Source organism: Salmo salar, chromosome ssa02 (genome assembly GCF_905237065.1).
Source record: "Salmo salar chromosome ssa02, Ssal_v3.1, whole genome shotgun sequence".
Taxonomy (NCBI): Eukaryota; Metazoa; Chordata; class Actinopteri; order Salmoniformes; family Salmonidae; genus Salmo; species Salmo salar.
Genome location: NC_059443.1, coordinates 1,414,162 through 1,437,544, shown reverse-complemented (window position 1 = coordinate 1,437,544; position 23,383 = coordinate 1,414,162). Strand labels below are relative to the sequence as shown.

General features: G+C 45.0%; 2 protein-coding genes across 7 annotated transcripts; one reads left to right on the top strand and one right to left on the bottom strand.

The window, feature by feature from the left end:
* Positions 1-507: 507 nt before the first annotated feature.
* LOC106595099 (zinc finger CW-type PWWP domain protein 2) lies at positions 508-3,582 on the bottom strand. Of its 5 annotated transcripts, none has more exons than XM_014186471.2 (6): positions 3,456-3,582; positions 2,534-2,881; positions 2,033-2,195; positions 1,624-1,750; positions 1,239-1,321; positions 508-1,029 (listed from the first exon to the last, which is right to left on the bottom strand). In XM_014186471.2, the coding sequence occupies exons 1-6, from the start codon at positions 3,491-3,493 to the stop codon at positions 901-903; spliced, it is 888 nt and encodes a 295-aa protein (XP_014041946.1). In that variant the 5' UTR covers positions 3,494-3,582; the 3' UTR covers positions 508-900. The 5 variants fall into 5 exon arrangements, 4 of the variants coding, with proteins under 4 accessions (XP_014041946.1, XP_014041947.1, XP_014041949.1 ...); XM_014186472.2 differs by lacking the exon at positions 3,456-3,582 and adding an exon at positions 3,203-3,438; XM_014186474.2 differs by lacking the exon at positions 3,456-3,582 and adding an exon at positions 3,203-3,438 and having other exon boundaries at positions 2,534-2,831.
* On the top strand, positions 3,550-22,682 carry LOC106593704 (5-azacytidine-induced protein 2). 2 transcript variants are annotated; one of them, XM_045696389.1, is made up of 8 exons: positions 3,550-3,785; positions 5,086-5,321; positions 8,349-8,465; positions 9,005-9,104; positions 10,628-10,761; positions 11,573-11,622; positions 16,221-16,351; positions 21,762-22,682. In XM_045696389.1, exons 2-8 carry the CDS (start codon positions 5,097-5,099, stop codon positions 22,199-22,201), a joined length of 1,197 nt encoding a protein of 398 aa, XP_045552345.1. In that variant the 5' UTR covers positions 3,550-3,785; positions 5,086-5,096; the 3' UTR covers positions 22,202-22,682. The 2 variants fall into 2 exon arrangements, with proteins under 2 accessions (XP_045552345.1, XP_045552338.1); XM_045696382.1 differs by having other exon boundaries at positions 3,583-3,785; positions 5,064-5,321.
* Positions 22,683-23,383: the final 701 nt, after the last annotated feature.

The window sequence follows — 23,383 nt, the reverse complement described above, 5'->3', positions numbered from 1 at the left end:
TACTGATATATACAGTACATTATCCTACGAACCATACTGATATATACAGTACATTATCCTGCACCATACTGATATATACAGTACATTATCCTGCACCATACTGATATATACAGTACATTATCCTGCACCATACTGATATATACAGTACATTATCCTGCACCATACTGATATACAGTACATTATCCTGCTCCATACTGATATATACAGTACATTATCCTACTCCATACTGATATATACAGTACATTATCCTGAACCATACTGATATATACAGTACATTATCCTACTCCATACTGATATATACAGTACATTATCCTGCACCATACTGATATATACAGTACATTATCCTACTCCATACTGATATATACAGTACATTATCCTGCACCATACTGATATATACAGTACATTATCCTACTCCATACTGATATATACAGTACATTATCCTGCACCATACTGATATATACAGTACATTATCCTTAGGCAATTAAGAAGTGATTGTTGATGCACCCCCATGGTTTTCTTGTCTGATACCAATGTTTATTTCTTACATTCTCTGAACTGTAAACAGCATGAGGAATACAACATGCAGCCGTATTGCACTGGAATAACAATATAGCAATAACATAAAATGACAACTTGAGAATAAATGAACACGGTGAGAGATTTAACAAACGGGCCAAACAGAGAAGACTGTAGTGAGGTTGAAGGCTTCTTTATAATGCCAGTCACCACAATGTATATTTTCTTGAACAAAGACCACAGTATCAAATATTTTACAACAATATAACATTTCAAATAAATATCATAAATATAAAGCACTTTAAAGGGGAAAGGATTAACATGTCTTTAAGAAAAACTCTCTGGAAATATCTTGTTTAAAAAATATCTTGTTTAAAAAATATCTTATTTCTTGGTTCCTGCAGTCATCAGGTCTTCCAGACAGGCAGCGCTGTCAAACCTGAAACCTTCTATGATCAGAGTGTCTCCGTCCTCCTCGATGCTGTCGTCCCACATCCTAATCATCTGGTCCCGCTGTCACAACATCAATACACACAGAACACGTAGCCAAATACAACACAGCGTCATCATTTATCTCATTCAAAATAGTCAATCATTGATGTATGTACAGTGTCACATTTTTTGGGTTGTTGTCTGCAGAAACATTCTAATAGCACTGGATACTGGATACCCAGGAGATTGTTAGTAAAATACAGAAGTTACTAGAACCCAAATGTGTCTACCTTGCTCTGGTTGTCCTGCTGGTTGGAGCATTGTCTGAGCATCCTCTCAATAGCATGCATTAACCTCTGAGCCTGACTCAACACTGCACTGACACACAGTCACAGGGGTCACATCATGCAACACAGAATCAACACATTATCACCACAGAACTATTTGAACAACAGCATGGCACCATCTCCATATATCTGAATGTATTTTTCTGCCTATTTCAAATATGAAACCTATTTCAAATATTAAACTTACTTCAAATATGAAACATTAGAACCCAATTCTGGGACAATTCTGACAATTAAAGAACAAATGCAACATGTTCAAAAAGACAGTGGTCAGGTGACAGTACCTCAGAGACTATTAATGCAGTTATTCAGATGTAAGTCTACTCACATTCCTGAGGCTGGAAGTGGCTGATCTGCAGTCTCTCCTCACATCCCATCTCCATGACCTTAGCCACCTCCTCCATCGCCACCTCATACGACTTCCTCATAGCACCTCGCAGGTTCCTGCATTTGGGCTATGCCGGAAAACACTTTTATTTTGTTTCTCAGACACAGATTAAGCCTAGTTTTGGAATAAAATAAAAATAAAACATTTTTATTAGAGATTCTCCATTGAGAGGTTTTATTCTAGTTTAGGACCAGGCTAAATCTGTGTCTGGAAAAAACAGCTCAAAATGTTTCAAATGTTTTTCATTCCCTCCAAGATAGAGTATGTCTCGTCATATCACTGAATCTTTCATCTCTATTCGCCTTCACTAACTAACATTAAGCTGGCACACAAAGAAAAAGATACATACTTTAGTGAAGGAGGTGTCGTAGAGTTCTACATGCTTGGTAGCAGCCCAGTATCTGGTGTGAGGTTTCCCCAGGAACTCAACATGGTAGTGCTCCACATAACCCTCGCTGTCCAGCCTCACATACTCCTCCACGTTGGGGTCTGGACTTAGAATGGCTGGCCACCTGGAGAGAGCAACAATGATTAGTTAACGCTTTATCTGAGACTGGTATGGATGAATTCAATAGAACTAACTGTAGTGGCTAAGGGACGGTTTTCATGGAACTAGATGAAACCTATTTCTGGACTAAAAAGCCCTTTCAGGCCTAGGGTTAGTGCCTGTTTTTATGGAACTAGATGAAACCTATTTCTGGACTAAAAAGCCCTTTCAGGTCTAGGGTTAGTGCCTGTTTTTATGGAACTAGATGAAACCTATTTCTGGACTAAAAAGCCCTTTCAGGCCTAGCCTTGATCTGAGTCCTAGAAACCGACACATAAGCACCAACTGCCAACCATCCCGTACCATGGCCAGTTGCATGCTTTCACCAGCACCAGGCTCCCGACAGGAAGCAGGGAGTACACAACCTTCAGGCCATGTTCCTTCAACTGGGAGTTCTTGGGGAAAGGGCCCTGAGGGATGCTGCAGTGGCTGAAGAGAGGGTCTGGGTTCATATGACAGTGCCAGGACTTGCCATGGTCCAGCTCAGCCACCGCTTCATCACCCTTTGGTACCAGTCTCCACTTCAGGCATCTGGGAGACTCGCACTGGACCCAGGTCTTGTCTGCATAGTAGGATGTTTCATCCTCATTGGCATTCAGGTCTGGAAGAAGACTCATTTTTTTACAGCTGAACTGAGCGATCTTGGCTGACCTAAACATGCAAACACAAACATATTGGCTAGCTAGCCCATCTGATATTGTCATAGAGAAAATAAATAATTAGCGTCAGCGGTCTATAATGTATTTGCCAAGTCTACTTGCTAGCAAATATTTTTTCATATACTGAGTTACTAGCTAGACTATGAATGAATGGCCTTTGCTAACGATCCACACATTTAGATCGTCATGATTCTAGCTAACGTTAGCTAGCTGGCTAACAACATTCTAGCTTTGGATAAAATCCTTCTTATTAGCGCCTAGCTAACGTCCCTCTTCGTTCAAGTCGTTTCAAAATATATTGATAGTTACTTACTGGCTGGCTAGCTATCCCCGAATAAATGTATTTAACCTTACACAGATTGAATCGCTAATGTGTATCACTACTACTAGCGAATTTAGCAAGCTAGCTCGCTAATTTAGCATTTTGCTAGCTACCCGGACAGGCAAAAGAATCGAGTATCAAACTTTGCGGAGGAGAGGTCAGTAGAAGCCCGAGACCAGAAATGCTGTTCATGTCATAACAAAATAGTATGAATACACATGATATTGTTTCTATAATCTCTAACCCATAGTTTGGAAGCTTTTCAAATATTATAGTATTCATCCGAGTAACATATTTAGCTACAACCAGATTAATCGTTTTTTAAAGTCGAGGATGACGTCGGGGCTTTTATTTTGAAAATCACATCACCCCGGAAGTTTTGAAAGTGACATTTCACAAGACGGTGGATGTTTCCTGGTTCATGTTTAACCACAAATGTATTTTATATCGAAAACATCTAAAATAACGATTTACAACAGAGCTATATTTTGGCATCACAGTCGTCCTGTAAATTGGTACCAAACCATGCTCGATAGATACACAACGTGATATCGTCGAAAACAACATCAACCAGGTAAAATAAGCTAACGCGGCTAGCTAGTATCAATTGATCATCAGCTGGTTGCGTATTCTTGTATCGTTTAGCTGCCAGCTAACAGCTATAAGACTGTCATCGCAAACTGGCTCACAGTTGTAAGGTCCAGATGACCAATTTAGCACGCTAGATAACACATCAGTCTTTAGTTAGGGTTGATCCATATTGAATAATGGCCTGTCCCGAGTTGCTAACTAGCTATGCTAACGTCCTTCGAAATGCTGATGTTTTGATTTGTTTCCTGGTGTGGTGGAAAGGGACGTGTTTATTTTATGACAACCTGATATATTTACTAATTGTTTTAACAGGTAATAATTGATTATGGTTTGAACTAATCGTTTCAATAACAGATTGATTTCAACAAGTGTCATGACATACAACATTGGTTTTGGTTTCTCTTTGACGCAACAGTGAGCTCTCACTTCCGTTATCGTGTAACATTGAGACACACCGTCAGGATGTTGGGAATCCAACCAAAACACAGACTCCCGATGTTGTGTCCCAGAGCTGGTTATCGTGGTGTCTTGCTCAAGCAGCCAAGCCCACCGCAGCTTGTTATGGCTAAGATAAGAATGAGATAGGAGTTCAACCCGCTCCTCCTATTGACGGAGTTCGACCCGCTCCTCCTATTGACGGAGTTCGACCCGCTCCTCCTATTGACGGAGTTCGACCCGCTCCTCCTATTGACTGAGTTCGACCCGCTCCTCCTATTGACGGAGTTCGACCCGCTCCTCCTATTGAAGGAGTTCGACCCGCTCCTCCTATTGACGGAGTTCGACCCGCTCCTCCTATTGACGGAGTTCGACCCGCTCCTCCTATTGACGGAGTTCGACCCGCTCCTCCTATTGACGGAGTTCGAACGGCTCCTCCTATTTATTTTTGACCTTTTCGCTGCATTTTCAAAGAGTGAAGTCAACTCATCGCTAGAATCTCAATCCTGGACTTGTAGCACAACTGGCATGGCACACAACGATTGTCATTCTAAAGTATGCTGGAAATAAATACATTTGTTCCCAAATATATGCAACTCTATGTCAAACTCATGACATCATTGTATTGTCTTAGTTGTGTATAACTGACTCCTCAGGTCTACCTCTGCTCTCTACTAGCTCGGTCTGGCATGGAGCTTGGTATTATTGTATTGTCTTAGTTGTGTATAACTGACTCCTCAGGTCTACCTCTGCTCTCTACTAGCTCGGTCTGGCATGGAGCTTGGCATTATTGTATTGTCTTAGTTGTGTATAACTGACTCCTCAGGTCTACCTCTGCTCTCTACTAGCTCGGTCTGGCATGGAGCTTGGCATGGAGGCAGTGGAGGATGATATCTGCATTCTGAAGCATGAGACGGCGTACGGTGGAGCAGGGGAGAGCCCCGTGTCCGTGTGTGCCGGGGATGAGTCTGTAGCCTCCCACTTTGCCTTGGTCACAGCATACGAGGACATCAAGAAGAGGCTGAGAGACACGGAGAGAGAGAACACACTGCTGAGGAAGAGAGTTAAACAACTGGAAGATAAGGTACAGGATGGGGAGGGGCTTCATTAAGACACAACAGTCAGCTGACTCAGCACCCAAAATATGTTGGTAATAAACCTACTCTGCTCTAACTTCATACATGCACACCTTGATACAGAAAGTAAGTTCTCAGCAGTAGCAGTAAAATACAACTTTATTATCCCGATAGGGTCATTGATTTTTTTGGGGGGGGACAGATAAAACCTCAGATGGTCAAAGTACATCTAGGGGGGGACAGATAAAACCTCAGATGGTCAAAGTACATCTAGGGGGGGACAGATAAAACCTCAGATGGTCGAAGTACATCTAGCTCTATTATCAGGGGCTGTTCTCACAGTAAAACATTGTCACTTATCAATGTGTTGAGGTCATCCTGTTCTTGTAGAGGCTTGTGTTGTCACCTGTAGCTGTGTTGTCACCTGTAGCTGTGTTGTCACCTGTAGCTGTGTTGTAACCTGTAGCTGTGTTGTAACCTGTAGCTGTGTTGTAACCTGTAGCTGAGTTGTAACCTGTAGCTGAGTTGTAACTGATGACGTGTGGTTGTAACCTGTAGCTGTGTTGTAACTGATGACGTGTGGTTGTAACCTGTAGCTGTGTTGTAACTGATGATGTGTGGTTGTAACCTGTAGCTGTGTTGTAACCTGTAGCTGTGTTGTAACCTGTAGCTGAGTTGTAACCTGTAGCTGAGTTGTAACCTGTAGCTGAGTTGTAACCTGTAGCTGTGTTGTAACCTGTAGCTGAGTTATAACCTGTAGATGTGTTGTAACCTGTAGCTGTGTTGTAACTGATGACGTGTGGTTGTAACTGATGATGTGTGGTTGTAACCTGTAGCTGTGTGTTGTAACCTGTAGCTGTGTGTTGTAACCTGTAGCTGTGTGTTGTAACCTGTAGCTGTGTGTTGTAACCTGTAGCTGTGTTGTAACCTGTAGCTGAGTTGTAACCTGTAGCTGAGTTGTAACTGATGACGTGTGATTGTAACCTGTAGCCGAGTTATAACCTGTAGCTGTGTTGTAACCTGTAGCTGTGTTGTAACTGATGATGTGTGGTTGTAACCTGTAGCTGTGTTGTAACCTGTAGCTGAGTTGTAACCTGTAGCTGTGTTGTAACTGATGATGTGGTTGTAACCTGTAGCTGTGTTGTAACCTGTAGCTGTGTTGTAACCTGTAGCTGAGTTGTAACCTGTAGCTGAGTTGTAACCTGTAGCTGAGTTGTAACCTGTAGCTGAGTTGTAACCTGTAGCTGAGTTGTAACTGATGACGTGTGGTTGTAACCTGTAGCTGAGTTATAACCTGTAGCTGTGTTGTAACCTGTAGCTGTGTTGTAACTGATGACGTGTGGTTGTAACTGATGACGTGTGGTTGTAACCTGTAGCTGTGTTGTAACCTGTAGCTGTGTTGTAACCTGTAGCTGTGTTGTAACATGTAGCTGTGTTGTAACATGTAGCTGTGTTGTAACCTGTAGCTGTGTTGTAACTGATGATGTGTGGCTGTAACCTGTAGCTGTGATGTAACTGATGATGTGTGGCTGTAACCTGTAGCTGTGTTTGTAACCTGTAGCTGTGTTGTAACTGATGATGTGTGCTGTAACCTTTAGCTGTGTTGTAACCTGTAGCTGTGTTGTAACCTGTAGCTGTGTTGTAACTGATGATGTGTGGTTGTAACCTGTAGCTGTGTTGTAACCTGTAGCTGAGTTGTAACCTGTAGCTGTGTTGTAACTGATTATGTGTGGCTGTAACCTGTAGCTGTGATGTAACTGATGATGTGTGGCTGTAACCTGTAGCTGTGTTTGTAACCTGTAGCTGTGTTGTAACTGATGATGTGTGCTGTAACCTTTAGCTGTGTTGTAACCTGTAGCTGTGTTGTAACCTGTAGCTGTGTTGTAACTGATGATGTGTGGTTGTAACCTGTAGCTGTGTTGTAACCTGTAGCTGAGTTGTAACCTGTAGCTGTGTTGTAACTGATGATGTGGTTGTAACCTGTAGCTGTGTTGTAACCTGTAGCTGTGTTGTAACCTGTAGCTGTGTTGTAACCTGTAGCTGAGTTGTAACCTGTAGCTGAGTTGTAACCTATAGCTGTGTTGTAACTGATGACGTGTGGTTGTAACCTGTAGCTGAGTTATAACCTGTAGCTGTGTTGTAACCTATAGCTGTGTTGTAACTGATGACGTGTGGTTGTAACCTGTAGCTGTGTTGTAACCTATAGCTGTGTTGTAACCTGTAGCTGTGTGTTGTAACCTGTAGCTGAGTTGTAACCTGTAGCTGAGTTGTAACCTGTAGCTGTGTTGTAACCTGTAGCTGTGTTGTAACCTGTAGTTGTGTGTTGTAACCTGTAGCTGTGTTGTAACTGATGATGTGTGGCTGTAACCTGTAGCTGTGATGTAACTGATGATGTGTGGCTGTAACCTGTAGCTGTGTTTGTAACCTGTAGCTGTGTTGTAACCTGTAGCTGTGTTTGTAACCTGTAGCTGTGTTGTAACCTGTAGCTGTGTTGTAACTGATGACGTGTGGTTGTAACCTGTAGCTGTGTTGTAACCTGTAGCTGAGTTATAACCTGTAGCTGTGTTGTAACCTGTAGCTGTGTTGTAACTGATGACGTGTGGTTGTAACCTGTAGCTGTGTTGTAACCTATAGCTGTGTTGTAACCTGTAGCTGTGTGTTTTAACCTGTAGCTGAGTTGTAACCTGTAGCTGAGTTGTAACCTGTAGCTGTGTTGTAACCTGTAGCTGTGTTGTAACCTGTAGTTGTGTGTTGTAACCTGTAGCTGTGTTGTAACTGATGATGTGTGGCTGTAACCTGTAGCTGTGATGTAACTGATGATGTGTGGCTGTAACCTGTAGCTGTGTTTGTAACCTGTAGCTGTGTTGTAACCTGTAGCTGTGTTTGTAACCTGTAGCTGTGTTGTAACCTGTAGCTGTGTTGTAACTGATGACGTGTGGTTGTAACCTGTAGCTGTGTTGTAACCTGTAGCTGTGTTGTAGCTGTGTTGTAACCTGTAGCTGTGTTGTAACCTGTAGCTGTGTTGTAACCTGTAGCTGTTCAGACCTGAAGCTCCTTCCCCTGAAGGACCCCAGTACGTCAACAAGGCCTTCAGTGCCTACCGTGGCATCTACATGGAAAAGGAGGACCTGCAACTGGAGCTTAATAAACTGGTATGTACAGTCCACTAGGTCCAGCTGGTGTGTACAGTCCACTAGGTCCAGCTGGTGTGTACAGTCCACTAGGTCCAGCTGGTGTGTACAGTCCACTAGGTCCAGCTGGTGTGGACAGTCCACTAGGTCCAGCTGGTGTGGACAGTCCACTAGGTCCAGCTGGTGTGTACAGTCCACTAGGTCCAGCTGGCGTGGACAGTCCACTAGGTCCAGCTGGCGTGGACAGTCCACTAGGTCCAGCTGGCGTGTACAGTCCACTAGGTCCAGCTGGCGTGTACAGTCCACTAGGTCCAGCTGGCGTGGACAGTCCACTAGGTCCAGCTGGCGTGGACAGTCCACTAGGTCCAGCTGGCGTGGACAGTCCACTAGGTCCAGCTGGCGTGGACAGTCCACTAGGTCCAGAAACAGTATCTCATCCTGCTTCACTGACTCTTCCTCTCGTTATCCTGTCTTTTTGTAACTGTCTCTTCTCCTGCTTCACTGACTCTTCCTCTTTTACTCTTTCTCATGTCTCTCTTTCTTTAACTGTGTTTCTCTAGAAGAGGGAGAAGAGTGAGTCAGAGAGGCTTCTGAATGAGCAGCTGCAGGCCAAAGAGATGGAGCTGCTGCAGTTAAAGACTGAGATGGAGACCAGCCAAGGTACTTTAATGACCAGGGACTGAACCTCAGCCAAGGTACTTTAACGACCAGGGACTTAACCTCAGCCAAGGTACTTTAACGACCAGGGACTTAACCTCAGCCAAGGTACTTTAACGACCAGGGACTTAACCTCAGCCAAGGTACTTTAACGACCAGGGACTTAACCTCAGCCAAGGTACTTTAACGACCAGGGACTTAACCTCAGCCAAGGTACTTTAATGACCAGGGACTGAACCTCAGCCAAGGTACTTTAATGACCAGGGACTGAACCTCAGCCAAGGTACTTTAACGACCAGGGACTTAACCTCAGCCAAGGTACTTTAACGACCAGGGACTTAACCTCAGCCAAGGTACTTTAACGACCAGGGACTTAACCTCAGCCAAGGTACTTTAACGACCAGGGACTTAACCTCAGCCAAGGTACTTTAATGACCAGGGACTGAACCTCAGCCAAGGTACTTTAACGACCAGGGACTTAACCTCAGCCAAGGTACTTTAACGACCAGGGACTTAACCTCAGCCAAGGTACTTTAACGACCAGGGACTGAACCTCAGCCAAGGTACTTTAACGACCAGGGACTGAACCTCAGCCAAGGTACTTTAACGACCAGGGACTTAACCTCAGCCAAGGTACTTTAATGACCAGGGACTGAACCTCAGCCAAGGTACTTTAATGACCAGGGACTGAACCTCAGCCAAGGTACTTTAATGACCAGGGACTTAACCTCAGCCAAGGTACTTTAACGACCAGGGACTTAACCTCAGCCAAGGTACTTTAACGACCAGGGACTTAACCTCAGCCAAGGTACTTTAACAACCAGGGACTTAACCTCAGCCAAGGTACTTTAACAACCAGGGACTTAACCTCAGCCAAGGTACTTTAATGACCAGGGACTTAACCTCAGCCAAGGTACTTTAACAACCAGGGACTTAACCTCAGCCAAGGTACTTTAACGACCAGGGACTGAACCTCAGCCAAGGTACTTTAACGACCAGGGACTTAACCTCAGCCAAGGTACTTTAATGACCAGGGACTGAACCTCAGCCAAGGTACTTTAATGACCAGGGACTGAACCTCAGCCAAGGTACTTTAACAACCAGGGACTTAACCTCAGCCAAGGTACTTTAATGACCAGGGACTGAACCTCAGCCAAGGGACAGTATCATTACCAGGTTTTCCCCTTAGTCTCACCAACAGACTGACAGGCAGAGTCATCATGACCAGGCAGGGACTTTCCTTTACGCTCAGCCAAGGTGTAATGACCAGGATTGTCCCTAATGTCCAAGGGACAGTTAATGCCTATGACTTTACACTGAGTCTAGAAGCTCAACTCCCAATGTGCCCACTATCCCACAGACAAGCTAGTGTTCACTGTTCACCTCTCTCTACCCTGATGTTGAATGTTTCTCCCAGACAAGCTAGAGTTAAAGAAGTACTGATGGGGACTGATGTCACATGACCCAGAAGTGACAGAGTGTATTCTAACCGTGTGTGTGTGTGTGTGTGTTCTCTCCCTCCGTAGTGATGAAGTCTCTAACCAGTACTCAGGACTACTGGCAGGTGGACAGGATCAACAGTGAACTGAAGATCCATACTCTGCAGGAGGAGTTGGAGAGGATGACTCTGGAGAAGCACCGACTGCAGGAACACTGTGAGGTAAGACTATGGGGATATATAACTGCAAGTGTTTCATTCACAAAAGTCCTGGTGAAGGTCTGTTGACCCAAACACACGGTGAAGGTCTGTTGACTTAAACACACGGTGAAGGTCTGTTGGACCCAAAACACACGGTGAAGGTCTGTTGACTTAAACACACGGTGAAGGTCTGTTGGACCCAAAACACACGGTGAAGGTCTGTTGACCCCAAAACACACGGTGAAGGTCTGTTGACCCCAAACACACGGTGAAGGTCTGTTGGACCCAAAAACACGGTGAAGGTCTGTTGACCCAAACACACGGTGAAGGTCTGTTGACCCCAAACACACGGTGAAGGTCTGTTGACCCAAACACACGGTGAAGGTCTGTTGACCCAAACACACGGTGAAGGTCTGTTGACCCAAACACACGGTGAAGGTCTGTTGACCCAAACACACGGTGAAGGTCTGTTGACCCCAAACACACGGTGAAGGTCTGTTGGACCCAAAACACACGGTGAAGGTCTGTTGGACCCAAAACACACGGTGAAGGTCTGTTGGACCCAAAACACACGGTGAAGGTCTGTTGGACCCAAAACACACGGTGAAGGTCTGTTGGACCCAAACACACGGTGAAGATCTGTTGGACCCAAAACACACGGTGAAGGTCTGTTGGACCCAAAACCTTTGTTTTGAGGTCCATGAAGACACATCGTGGAGCAACCAGAATGCCAGTGTAGTTTGCTGGGCTTTCGTTTCCAGACATGGTCTGTAAACGACTCTCTTTTCCTAGGGTTTAATTTCTAACCCTTTTGATGTTCTCCTCGTCCTAGGATTCTTCTGGAACGAACTGTGACCAGAATCACGTGGAGTCTAACCCCAGGTATGTCCTTCATCTCCTCAGAATACTTCTTCAGGTTTGACGCCAGGGAAAGATCTCACTAAATAAATTTGAAGCAGAAATTAGCCCCATTTTGAAACACCTGTCATAGTGTAGATGCCATACACCAGCCACCAGATGGAGACAAAGCTTTGTTTACCTCAGAGCCAGGTAGATCTATGTCTGTAGTTTACCTAGCAACAGGGTTTCACTTTCAATGAGAAACTCGTCTGAGTACTGGGACATGCCACTCAGATAGACGGATCGTACTAGAATAGACTAGGATACATGCCACAGAAATTCAAGGCATCAGTTGTTGCAAAACAACAAACTCTGCCAGTTGTCCCCATGCTGATAAACACTATCTTATCTCGCTTTCACTGGCTCTATACACACTCACTGGCTCTATACACACTCACTGGCTCTATACACACACTCACTGGCTCTATACACACACTCACTGGCTCTATACACACACTCACTGGCTCTATACACACACTCACTGGCTCTATACACACACTCACTGGCTCTATACACACACTCACTGGCTCTAAACACACACTCACTGGCTCTATATACACTCACTGGCTCTATACACACTCACTGGACTCACTGGCTCTATATACACTCACTGGCTCTATATACACTCACTGGCTCTATACACACTCACTGGACTCACTGGCTCTATACACACTCACTGGCTCTATATACACTCACTGGCTCTATACACACTCACTGGCTCTATATACACTCACTGGCTCTATACACACTCACTGGACTCACTGGCTCTATACACACTCACTGGCTCTATATACACTCACTGGACTCACTGGCTCTATACACACTCACTGGCTCTATATACACTCACTGGACTCACTGGCTCTATACACACTCACTGGACTCACTGGCTCTATACACACTCACTGGACTCACTGGCTCTATATACACTCACTGGACTCACTGGCTCTATACACACTCACTGGCTCTATATACACTCACTGGCAAAACTCACTGGCTCTATACACACTCACTGGACTCACTGGCTCTATACACACTCACTGGCTTACACTCACTGGCTCTATACACACTCACTGGCTCTATACACACTCACTGGACTCACTGGCTCTATACACACTCACTGGCTCTATACACACTCACTGGCTCTATACACACTCACTGGCTCTATACACACTCACTGGACTCACTGGCTCTATACACACTCACTGGCTCTATATACAACTCACTGGCTCTATATACACTCACTGGACTCACTGGCTCTATATACACTCACTGGCTCTATATACACTCACTGGCTCTATACACACTCACTGGACTCACTGGCTCTATACACACTCACTGGACTCACTGGCTCTATACACACTCACTGGCTCTATACACACTCACTGGCTCTATACACACTCACTGGCTCTATACACACTCACTGGCTCTATACACACTCACTGGCTCTATACACACTCACTGGACTCACTGGCTCTATACACACTCACTGGCTCTATACACACTCACTGGCTCTATACACACTCACTGGCTCTATACACACTCACTGGCCTCACTGGCTCTATATACACTCACTGGCTCTATATACACTCACTGGCTCTATATACACTCACTGGCTCTATATACACTCACTGGCTCTATATACATTCACTGGCTCTATACACACTCACTGGCTCTATACACACTCACTGGCCTCACTGGCTCTATATACACTCACTGGCTCTATATACACTCACTGGACTCACTGGCTCTATATACACTCACTGGACTCACTGGCTCTATATACACTCACTGGCTCTATATACACTCACTGGACTCACTGGCTCTATATACACTCACTGGCTCTATATACACTCACTGGCTCTATATACACTCACTGGACTCACTGGCTCTATATACACTCACTGGCTCTATATACACTCACTGGCTCTATATACACTCACTGGACTCACTGGCTTATACACACTCACTGGCTCTATATACACTCACTGGCTCTATATACACTCACTGGACTCACTGGCTCTATACACACCCACTGGCTCTATATACACTCACTGGCTCTATATACACTCACTGGCTCTATACACACTCACTGGCTTTACACACACTCACTGGCTCTATACACACTCACTGGCCTCACTGGCTCTATATACACTCACTGGCTCTATATACACTCACTGGCTCGTTGTACACTCACGGCTCTATATAAACTCACTGACTCTATATACACTCACTGGACTCACTGGCTCTATATACACTCACTGGCTCTATATACACTCACTGGCTCTATATACACTCACTGGAATCACTGGCTCTATATACACTCACTGGCTCTATATACACTCACTGGACTCACTGGCTCTATACACACTCACTGGCTCTATATACACTCACTGGCTCTATATACACTCACTGGCTCTATACACACTCACTGGCTCTATACACACTCACTGGCTCTATACACACTCACTGGCTCTATACACACTCACTGGCCTCACTGGCTCTATATACACTCACTGGCTCTATATACACTCACTGGCTCTATATACACTCACTGGACTCACTGGCTCTATATACACTCACTGGCTCTATATACACTCACTGGCTCTATATACACTCACTGGCTCTATATACACTCACTGGACTCACTGGATCTATATACACTCACTGGATCTATATACACTCACTGGCTCTATATACACTCACTGGACTCACTGGCTCTATATACACTCACTGGACTCACTGGCTCTATATACTCCACTGGATATCATAAGGTGAATGCACCATTTTGTAAGTCGCTCTGGATAAGAGCGTCTGCTAAATGACGTAAATGTAATATACACTCACTGGCTCTATCTACACTCACTGGACTCACTGGCTCTATATACACTCACTGGCTCTATATACACTCACTGGACTCACTGGCTCTATATACACTCACTGGCTCTATATACACTCACTGGACTCACTGGCTCTATATACACTCACTGGCTCTATATACACTCACTGGCTCTATCTACACTCACTGGCTCTATATACACTCACTGGCTCTATCTACACTCACTGGCTCTATCTACACTCACTGGCTCTATCTACACTCACTGGCTCTATCTACACTCACTGGCTCTATACACTCACTGGCTCTATCTACACTCACTGGACTCACTGGCTCTATATACACTCACTGGCTCTATCTACACTCACTGGACTCACTGGCTCTATCTACACTCACTGGCTCTATCTACACTCACTGGCTCTATCTACACTCACTGGCTCTATCTACACTCACTGGCTCTATCTACACTCACTGGCTCTATCTACACTCACTGGCTCTATACACACTCACTGGCTCTATATACACTCACTCTTTCACACTCTTCACATACGTTGCGGCTACTCTGTTTATTATCTATCCTGATTGCCAAGACACTTTTACCCCCACCGACATGTACATATTACCTCAACTACCTGGTACCCCTGCACAGTGACTCTGTACTGGTACTCCTTGTATATAGTCTCATTACTACCTGGTACCCCTGCACAGTGACTCTGTACTGGTACTCCTTGTATATAGTCTCATTACTACCTGGTACCCCTGCACAGTGACTCTGTACTGGTACTCCTTGTATATAGTCTCATTACTACCTGGTACCCCTGCACAGTGACTCTGTACCAGTACTCCTTGTATATAGTCTCGTTATTGTTATTTTATTGTGTTACTATTTCCATTTTTTATTCAGCAAATGTTTCATACTTAAACTCTGCATGTTTTTGAAATGGCTGGTGAAGAAGTATTTCCCTGTAAAGTCCACTACAGCTGTTGCATCAGGAGCGTTTGACAAGTACAAAGGGATTTGATCTAATTTGGGAACGTGGAGTAGACCTCCAGTACATTATTATGTCCACTAGTTGGCGCTACAGACCCAGCGTTTCATTCATGGAGAAACGAAGTAATCGTCTTTTATCACCCCAAACAGGTGCCTGGCTGAAACAATTCCTTCTCCATCCTGTGAATATAACAGAGAATTTTTTTTTTAAGCCCAAGTATCTTTTTTTAAGTGTAACGTTTGAAAAGCACTTGGCAAATAAATATATTATAATTCTGTAGAAAATCAGTACCACTGTAGATGTTTTTTTTTTTTATCCCGTGGTCTCTCTCTCTGCTGAGTCCGGTTTAGTCAACATGTTCATGAGATCTGTGCTCCTCTACAAGGCAGTCTTACAGGTGCTGCCACCAACATCACGTCTCTAACTCCCTTTTTGATGTTCAAAACATCTTGTCTTGTGCATCTTGACTCTATAATCTAAAATATGCATTTAGGTCTTTCCGTTAATGTAAAATGTTGAAGGATTTTTCTTCTATTAACAATTATACATTTATTTATTTATTTTAATATTATGGAATTGCTTGGAGCAGCGGAAAGTGGCAGCATTACTGTTTTCACAAATATAAAAATAGTCATCTGTGTATTCCTGTCCTGATTTAAGTATGTATTGTGCAAATGGAAATAGTCCAGTAGATGAATGTAGGAGTGTTGTCCTGTAGTCTTGTCTCATTGTAGTATTGTATTGTTATTTTACAGCGATAAGGCAGTTCTACAGTCCTATGAGGCCCTGGCCACTGAGATCTCCTCTCTACACTCTGTGTTGAAACAACAGTCTGACCTGATGAAGAAGCTCGGAGACAAACCACAGCTAGCAGCTAACAGACGAGGTGAGTTATAAACCACAGCTAGCAGCTAACAGACGAGGCGAGTTATAAACCACAGCTAGCAGCTAACAGACGAGGTGAGTTATAAACCACAGCTAGCAGACGAGGTGAGTTACAAACCACAGCTAACAGACGAGGTGAGTTACAAACCACAGATAACAGACGAGGTGAGTTACAAACCACAGCTAGCAGCTAACAGACGAGGCGAGTTACAAACCACAGCTAACAGACGAGGTGAGTATAAACCACAGATAGCAGACGAGGTGAGTTACAAACCACAGCTAGCAGCTAACAGACGAGGCGAGTTACAAACCACAGATAACAGACGAGGTGAGTTACAAACCACAGCTAGCAGCGAACAGACGAGGTGAGTTACAAACCACAGCTAGCAGCTAACAGACGAGGTGAGTTACAAACCACAGCTAGCAGACGAGGTGAGTTATAAACCACAGCTAGCAGACGAGGTGAGTTATAAACCACAGCTAGCAGCTAACAGACGAGGTGAGTTATAAACCACAGCTAGCAGCTAACAGACGAGGTGAGTTATAAACCACAGCTAGCAGACGAGGTGAGTTACAAACCACAGCTAGCAGCTAACAGACGAGGTGAGTTACAAACCACAGCTAGCATCTAACAGACGAGGCGAGTTACAAACCACAGCTAGCAGCTAACAGACGAGGCGAGTTACAAACCACAGCTAGCAGCTCACAGACGAGGTGAGTTACAAACCACAGCTAACAGACGAGGCGCGTTACAAACCACAGCTAGCAGCTAACAGACGAGGCGAGTTACAAACCACAGCTAACAGACGAGGCGAGTTACAAACCACAGCTGGCAGCTAACAGATGAGGCGAGTTACAAACCACAGCTAACAGACGAGGCGAGTTACAAACCACAGCTAGCAGCTAACAGACGAGGTGAGTTACAAACCACAGCTAACAGACGAGGCGAGTTACAAACCACAGCTAACAGACGAGGCGAGTTACAAACCACAGCTAGCAGCTAACAGACGAGGTGAGTTACAAACCACAGCTAACAGACGAGGCGAGTTACAAACCACAGCTAACAGACGAGGCGAGTTATAAACCACAGCTAGCAGCTAACAGATGAGGTGAGTTATGAACCACAGCTAGCAGCTAACAGACGAGGCGAGTTACAAACCACAGCTAGCAGCTAACAGACGAGGTGAGTTACAAACCACAGCTAGCAGCTAACAGACGAGGTGAGTTACAAACCACAGCTAGCAGCTAACAGACGAGGTGAGTTACAAACCACAGCTAGCAGCTAACAGACGAGGCGAGTTACAAACCAGCTAGCAGCTAACAGACGAGGTGAGTTACAAACCACAGCTAGCAGCTAACAGACGAGGCGAGTTACAAACCACAGCTAGCAGCTAACAGACGAGGCGAGTTACAAACCACAGCTAGCAGCTAACAGATGAGGTGAGTTACAAACCACAGCTAGCAGCTAACAGACGAGGTGAGTTACAAACCACAGCTAGCAGCTAACAGACGAGGTGAGTTACAAACCACAGCTAGCAGCTAACAGATGAGGTGAGTTATAAACCACAGCTAGCAGCTAACAGATGAGGTGAGTTACAAACCACAGCTAGCAGCTAACAGACAAGGTAAGTCCTGGCTGAGGCTCTTTCAGCAGACATTCTGGAAGGTTGCAGACAGAAATGTCTTGAACTGGCTTGATCCCCTATACTACATGGCAGAGATGTGTGTATTTTCTAGGTAATGTATTTCTATCTGAACAGTCCAGGATAATGTGCCCTCCTCATTAACAGAATCCCTGTGTATGAGGGAGAGGGCCTCAGACTAAAGACTAAAGAGCAGATTTTCTGACGTACTGCTACTTCTTATTTAGTGTAGAGAAATGAATGTTTTCTCTTCAAGTTCCCTTGTCAACATCTCATGAGTTCCCCCTTCTCTCGGAGTGATAACTAAATCCAACCTGTTTTTCACACATCGCAAAACAACATGCCATCAACAAGGAATCTTTCAAAATAAAAGTTGTTGATGAGTCTACTGGAGGCTAGGTGGAGAAAGAGGGATTCTACTGGAGGCTAGGTGGAGAAAGAGGGATACTACTGGAGGCTAGGTGGAGAAAGAGGGATTCTACTGGAGGCTAGGTGGAGAAGAGGGATTCTACTGGAGGCTAGGTGGAGAAAGAGGGATTCTACTGGAGGCTAGGTGGAGAAAGAGGGATTCTACTGGAGGCTAGGTGGAGAAAGAGGGATTCTACTGGAGGCTAGGTGGAGAAAGAGGGATTCTACTGGAGGCTAGGTGGAGAAAGAGGGATTCTACTGGAGGCTCGGTGGAGAAAGAGAGCCCAGCTATTATCATAGCACTACAATGGTAGAGGATATATGATGATATTAAAGCTATCTCTCTTTCCTGTTCTGATGTTTTTCTTCCCTGAAGAGATGTAGTTTGTTGCTATTGTCTTTGTGGAACAGAAGACCAAACAAGAGATTTAGTTTGTTGCTATTGTCTTTGTGGAACAGAAGACCAAACAAGAGATTTAGTAGGTTACTATTCTCTTTGTGGAACAGAGGACCAAACAAGAGATTTAGTAGGTTACTATTCTCTTTGTGGAACAGAGGACCAAACAAGAGATTTAGTAGGTTACTATTCTCTTTGTGGAACAGAGGACCAAACAAGAGATTTAGTAGGTTACTATTCTCTTTGTGGAACAGAAGACCAAACAAGAGATTTAGTAGGTTACTATTCTCTTTGTGGAACAGAGGACCAAACAAGAGATTTAGTAGGTTACTATTCTCTTTGTGGAACAGAGGACCAAACAAGAGATTTAGTAGGTTACTATTCTCTTTGTGGAACAGAGAACCAAACAAGAGATTTAGTAGGTTACTATTCTCTTTGTGGAACAGAGGACCAAACAAGAGATTTAGTAGGTTACTATTCTCTTTGTGGAACAGAGGACCAAACAAGAGATTTAGTAGGTTACTATTCTCTTTGTGGAACAGGGGACCAAACAAGAGGTGTAAATTAGAATGAAATATAAAGAGCAAATATATTTATTGTAGTGAATATCCCAGACTAATCCTGTTTTGTAGATGAGAGAGAAAAAGGGAGAGATGTATTTATTCAAAGACACTGAGCATCTGTATTCGTCGGCGGTTCTTCCTACGGAATCACTTTTATTCAAATGGAAACTCTCATGAGACTGTTTCTCTCTCTCTCCCTCCTGCTCTTCCATCAAACACAGAGGAACTCTCATTTAAACTTTATTATTATCCGCTCAACATGATGATTGGATAGAAAACCAATGATGTGTGTGTCTAATGTTGCATGTGTTTGTGCTGCATATTAAAGAGTGTGTGTGTGTGTGTGTGTGTGTGTGTGTGTGTGTGTGTGTGTGTGTGTGTGTGTGTGTGTGTGTGTGTGTGTGTGTGTGTGTGTGTGTGTGTGTAAGCTGTTTGACTGAACTGCTCTGACTCTCTTTACATAGAAAGAAATGTCTATTCTCTTGAAATATTTTTCTAAGCCATGTTATCTCAGGGATGCATCTCTCTAAAAGCCGTAATCAGGCCTGTGTGTGTTTCTGAAGCCTGTCTAGTTCTGAAGGGAACGTCAGAGGTGTGATTCTCACTCTGTCTCTCCTCACACTACTCAGCCCAATTAGCTATACAGCCTCTGGAAACTACAGTGTCTGCCTGTCTGTCGCTCTGCCTGTCTGCATGGCTGTTCTGTCTGTCGGTCTGTTCATCTGTCTGTCGCTCTGCCTGTCTGCATGGCTGTTCTGTCTGTCGGTCTGTTCATCTGTCTGTCGCTCTGCGTGTCTGCATGGCTGTTTGTCTGTCAGTCGTTCTGTTGCTCTGCCTGGCTGTCCCTCTGCCTGTCTGCATGGCTGTCCCTCTGCCTGTCTGCATGGCTGTCGCTCTGCCTGTCTGTATGGCTGTTCTTCTGTCTGTCGGTCTGTTCATCTGTCGATCTGCCTGTCTGGCTGTCTGTCGCTTTGCCTGTCTGTCACTCTGCCTGTCTGGCTGTCTGTCGCTCTGCCTGTATGTCACTCTGCCTGTCTGTCGCTCTGCCTGTCTGTCGCTCTGCCTGTCTGTCGCTCTGGCGCTCTGCCTGTCTGTCGCTCTGTCGCTCTGCCTGTCTGTCGCTCTGCCTGTCTGTCGCTCTGCCTGTCTGTCGCTCTGGCGCTCTGCCTGTCTGTCGCTCTGGCGCTCTGCCTGTCTGGCTGTCTGGCACTCTGCCTGTCTGTCTACATGTCTGCCTGTCTACATGTCTGTCTGCCTGTCTGTCTACATGCCTGTCTGTCTGTCTACATGTCTGTCTGTCTGCCTGTCTACATGTCTGTCTGTCTACATGTCTGTCTGTCTACATGTCTGCCTGTCTGTCTACATGTCTGTCTACATGTCTGTCTGTCACTTTGATTTCTAGAGGAGAAAAATAAACTAAAATGCTGACTGAATGTAAGATAAATAATTTCTTAATAAATATTTTGTCTACTATATTCACACACTGTTTACTAATTCCTTTTCAGCATCACCCAACCCAACCACACATCCCTAAAGGTACACAGGAACAGTCTTTAATTAATTAGCCTGGCACTCATCCAACTTAGAGGATAACGGATATCAATCAACAGCATTTACAGTTGATTATTGAGCCCAAATGGTTACTACAACCAGTCACACTAACTGAAATGATTACTACAACCAGTCACACTAACTGAAATGATTACTACAACCAGTCACGCTAACTGAAATGATTACTACAACCAGTCACGCTAACTGAAATGATTACTACAACCAGTCACGCTAACTGAAATGATTACTACAACCAGTCACGCTAACTGAAATGATTACTAGAACCAGTCACGCTAACTGAAATGATTACTAGAGCCAGTCACGCTAACTGAAATGATTACCAGAGCCAGTCACGCTAACTGAAATGATTACCAGAGCCAGTCACGCTAACTGAAATGATTACCAGAGCCAGTCACGCTAACTGAAATGATTACCAGAGCCAGTCACGCTAACTGAAATGATTACCAGAGCCAGTCACGCTAACTGAAATGATCCTAATGAATGTTCCCTGGTCTTCATGAACAGTCAGGTGTGATGAGTTGCTTTTTTGATTTTGGTGTGTTGAAATGGATTTATTTTCTTGAGTGCTGCTTTGGGGTTGGTGGCAAGGGTGATGGTGCTAAATACTGGGTCTTGTTCAGTAGGGCATAACGTAGTAGAACATAATGCAACTGAAAGCCAACAATTAGTGTCATTGTACCAGTTCAGGTAGTACCAAAACAACAGTGTCAAAATGTTTCCTCCTGTTTGACGTCTACTGAACACAACCAGGTAAAACATTCTAATTATCTGACAACCTGATTTGAAGCAGTCAAGTTAAATAAATAGTGTTTGTGCCCTTCTCTCTAGCTGCACCAACTGTCCCTGTCCAGTGCCTGGACGATGTGGAGAAGAACCTGAACCATCGAACAGTCCGCATGTCCGTGCCCCGTGCCCCTAGCGCCCCCCCTGTCCCCTCCAGCTCTGGCCGGCCCTGCCTGCCCCCCGTGGGCCCCCCGGCTCTGGAGGGTCTCAGGGAGGACTACTGGCCAAACGGTCCCTGGTCCAGCCACTACCCTGGAGCCTTGGGTCTGGACAGTACCAGCCCTGTCCTCCTGCCTCCTCCTCCTCTCAACCAGGCCTCTCTAGATGACTCCTCCTGGTCCTTCCCCTCCCCGCCCAAACCCAGCGACGCCCTCTTCTGGGAGGGCCAAAGGCAGGGTCTGAGCCAGGGCAGCCCCATCCACTCCTCCAGGGGTAGTACCCCCATAAGCCCTAATGGAGACTGGGCCAAGCCCCCACCCTACTGAGGTGGAGACTCCCTGGCTCTAAGCCTGCCCTGCCGTGCAACACCCAACCTGCCTTAAGATGAGGAGACAACTCCTATGGACTCTCCAGCCTGGTGAACTAGCTCCAGGAGGATTCAACTAGCCACAGAGCAAACCACAGGAGAAGCTTGTGATGGGCTACCCTCTGACCCAGCCCAGACACACTGATGACTCCCCTCCCTGGGAACCAGGTGGCAGAGAAAGGACATTTCATCCACACAAGAGGGAAAGATGATGGAGAGTCTGGACAGCCAGATTATGACTGTGTGTGTGTGTGTGTGTGTGTGTGTGTGTGTGTGTGTGTGTGTGTGTGTGTGTGTGTGTATCCATACTGGTATTTACTAGAGCTCAAAGCTGTAGTGAACTAATCCACAGTCTGACTGCTTTTCAATTTTAGCCCCCCTTAAATGTGACTTCTTTACATGTTCCCCTTGTCATGTATTATAAAGATATATAGTCAATCCTTACGGTATCTGTCCTTAATAATATAGAGGTTATAGTGTAGCTGCGCTGTAACAGATACTGGAATATATACCCCCAGTAGCACCTGAAGCTGTTTTCAATCACACAACACAAGGCAGGTAGCCTAGTGGTTAGAGTGGAGGGGCGGCAGGTAGCCTAGTGGTTAGAGTGGAGGGACGGCAGGGTAGCCTAGTGGTTAGAGTGGAGGGACGGCAGGGTAGCCTAGTGGTTAGAGTGGAGGGACGGCAGGTAGCCTAGTGGTTAGAGTGGAGGGACGGCAGGTAGCCTAGTGGTTAGAGTGGAGGGACGGCAGGTAGCCTAGTGGTTAGAGTGGAGGGACGGCAGGTAGCCTAGTGGTTAGAGTGGAGGGACGGCAGGTAGCCTAGCGGTTAGAGCGTTGGGCCAGTAGCCGGAAGGTTGCTGGATCGATTCCCTGGGTTGACAAGGTTAAAAATCTGTTTGGGCCAATAGCACCAAAAGCTGTTTTTAACCACACAACACAAGGTATAAACCTCCACACAGCTTGCCTTGTCCTAAACCCCATAACAAGGCTGATCTGTCCGTTGTTTCAGATACTGATGGCTAATTTGTATTGTATTTGGTACAACTTACATTACACTACCAACAGTATGTGGACACCTGCTCCTCGAACATCTCATTCCAAAATCATGGGCATTAATATGGAGTTGGTCCCCCCTTTGC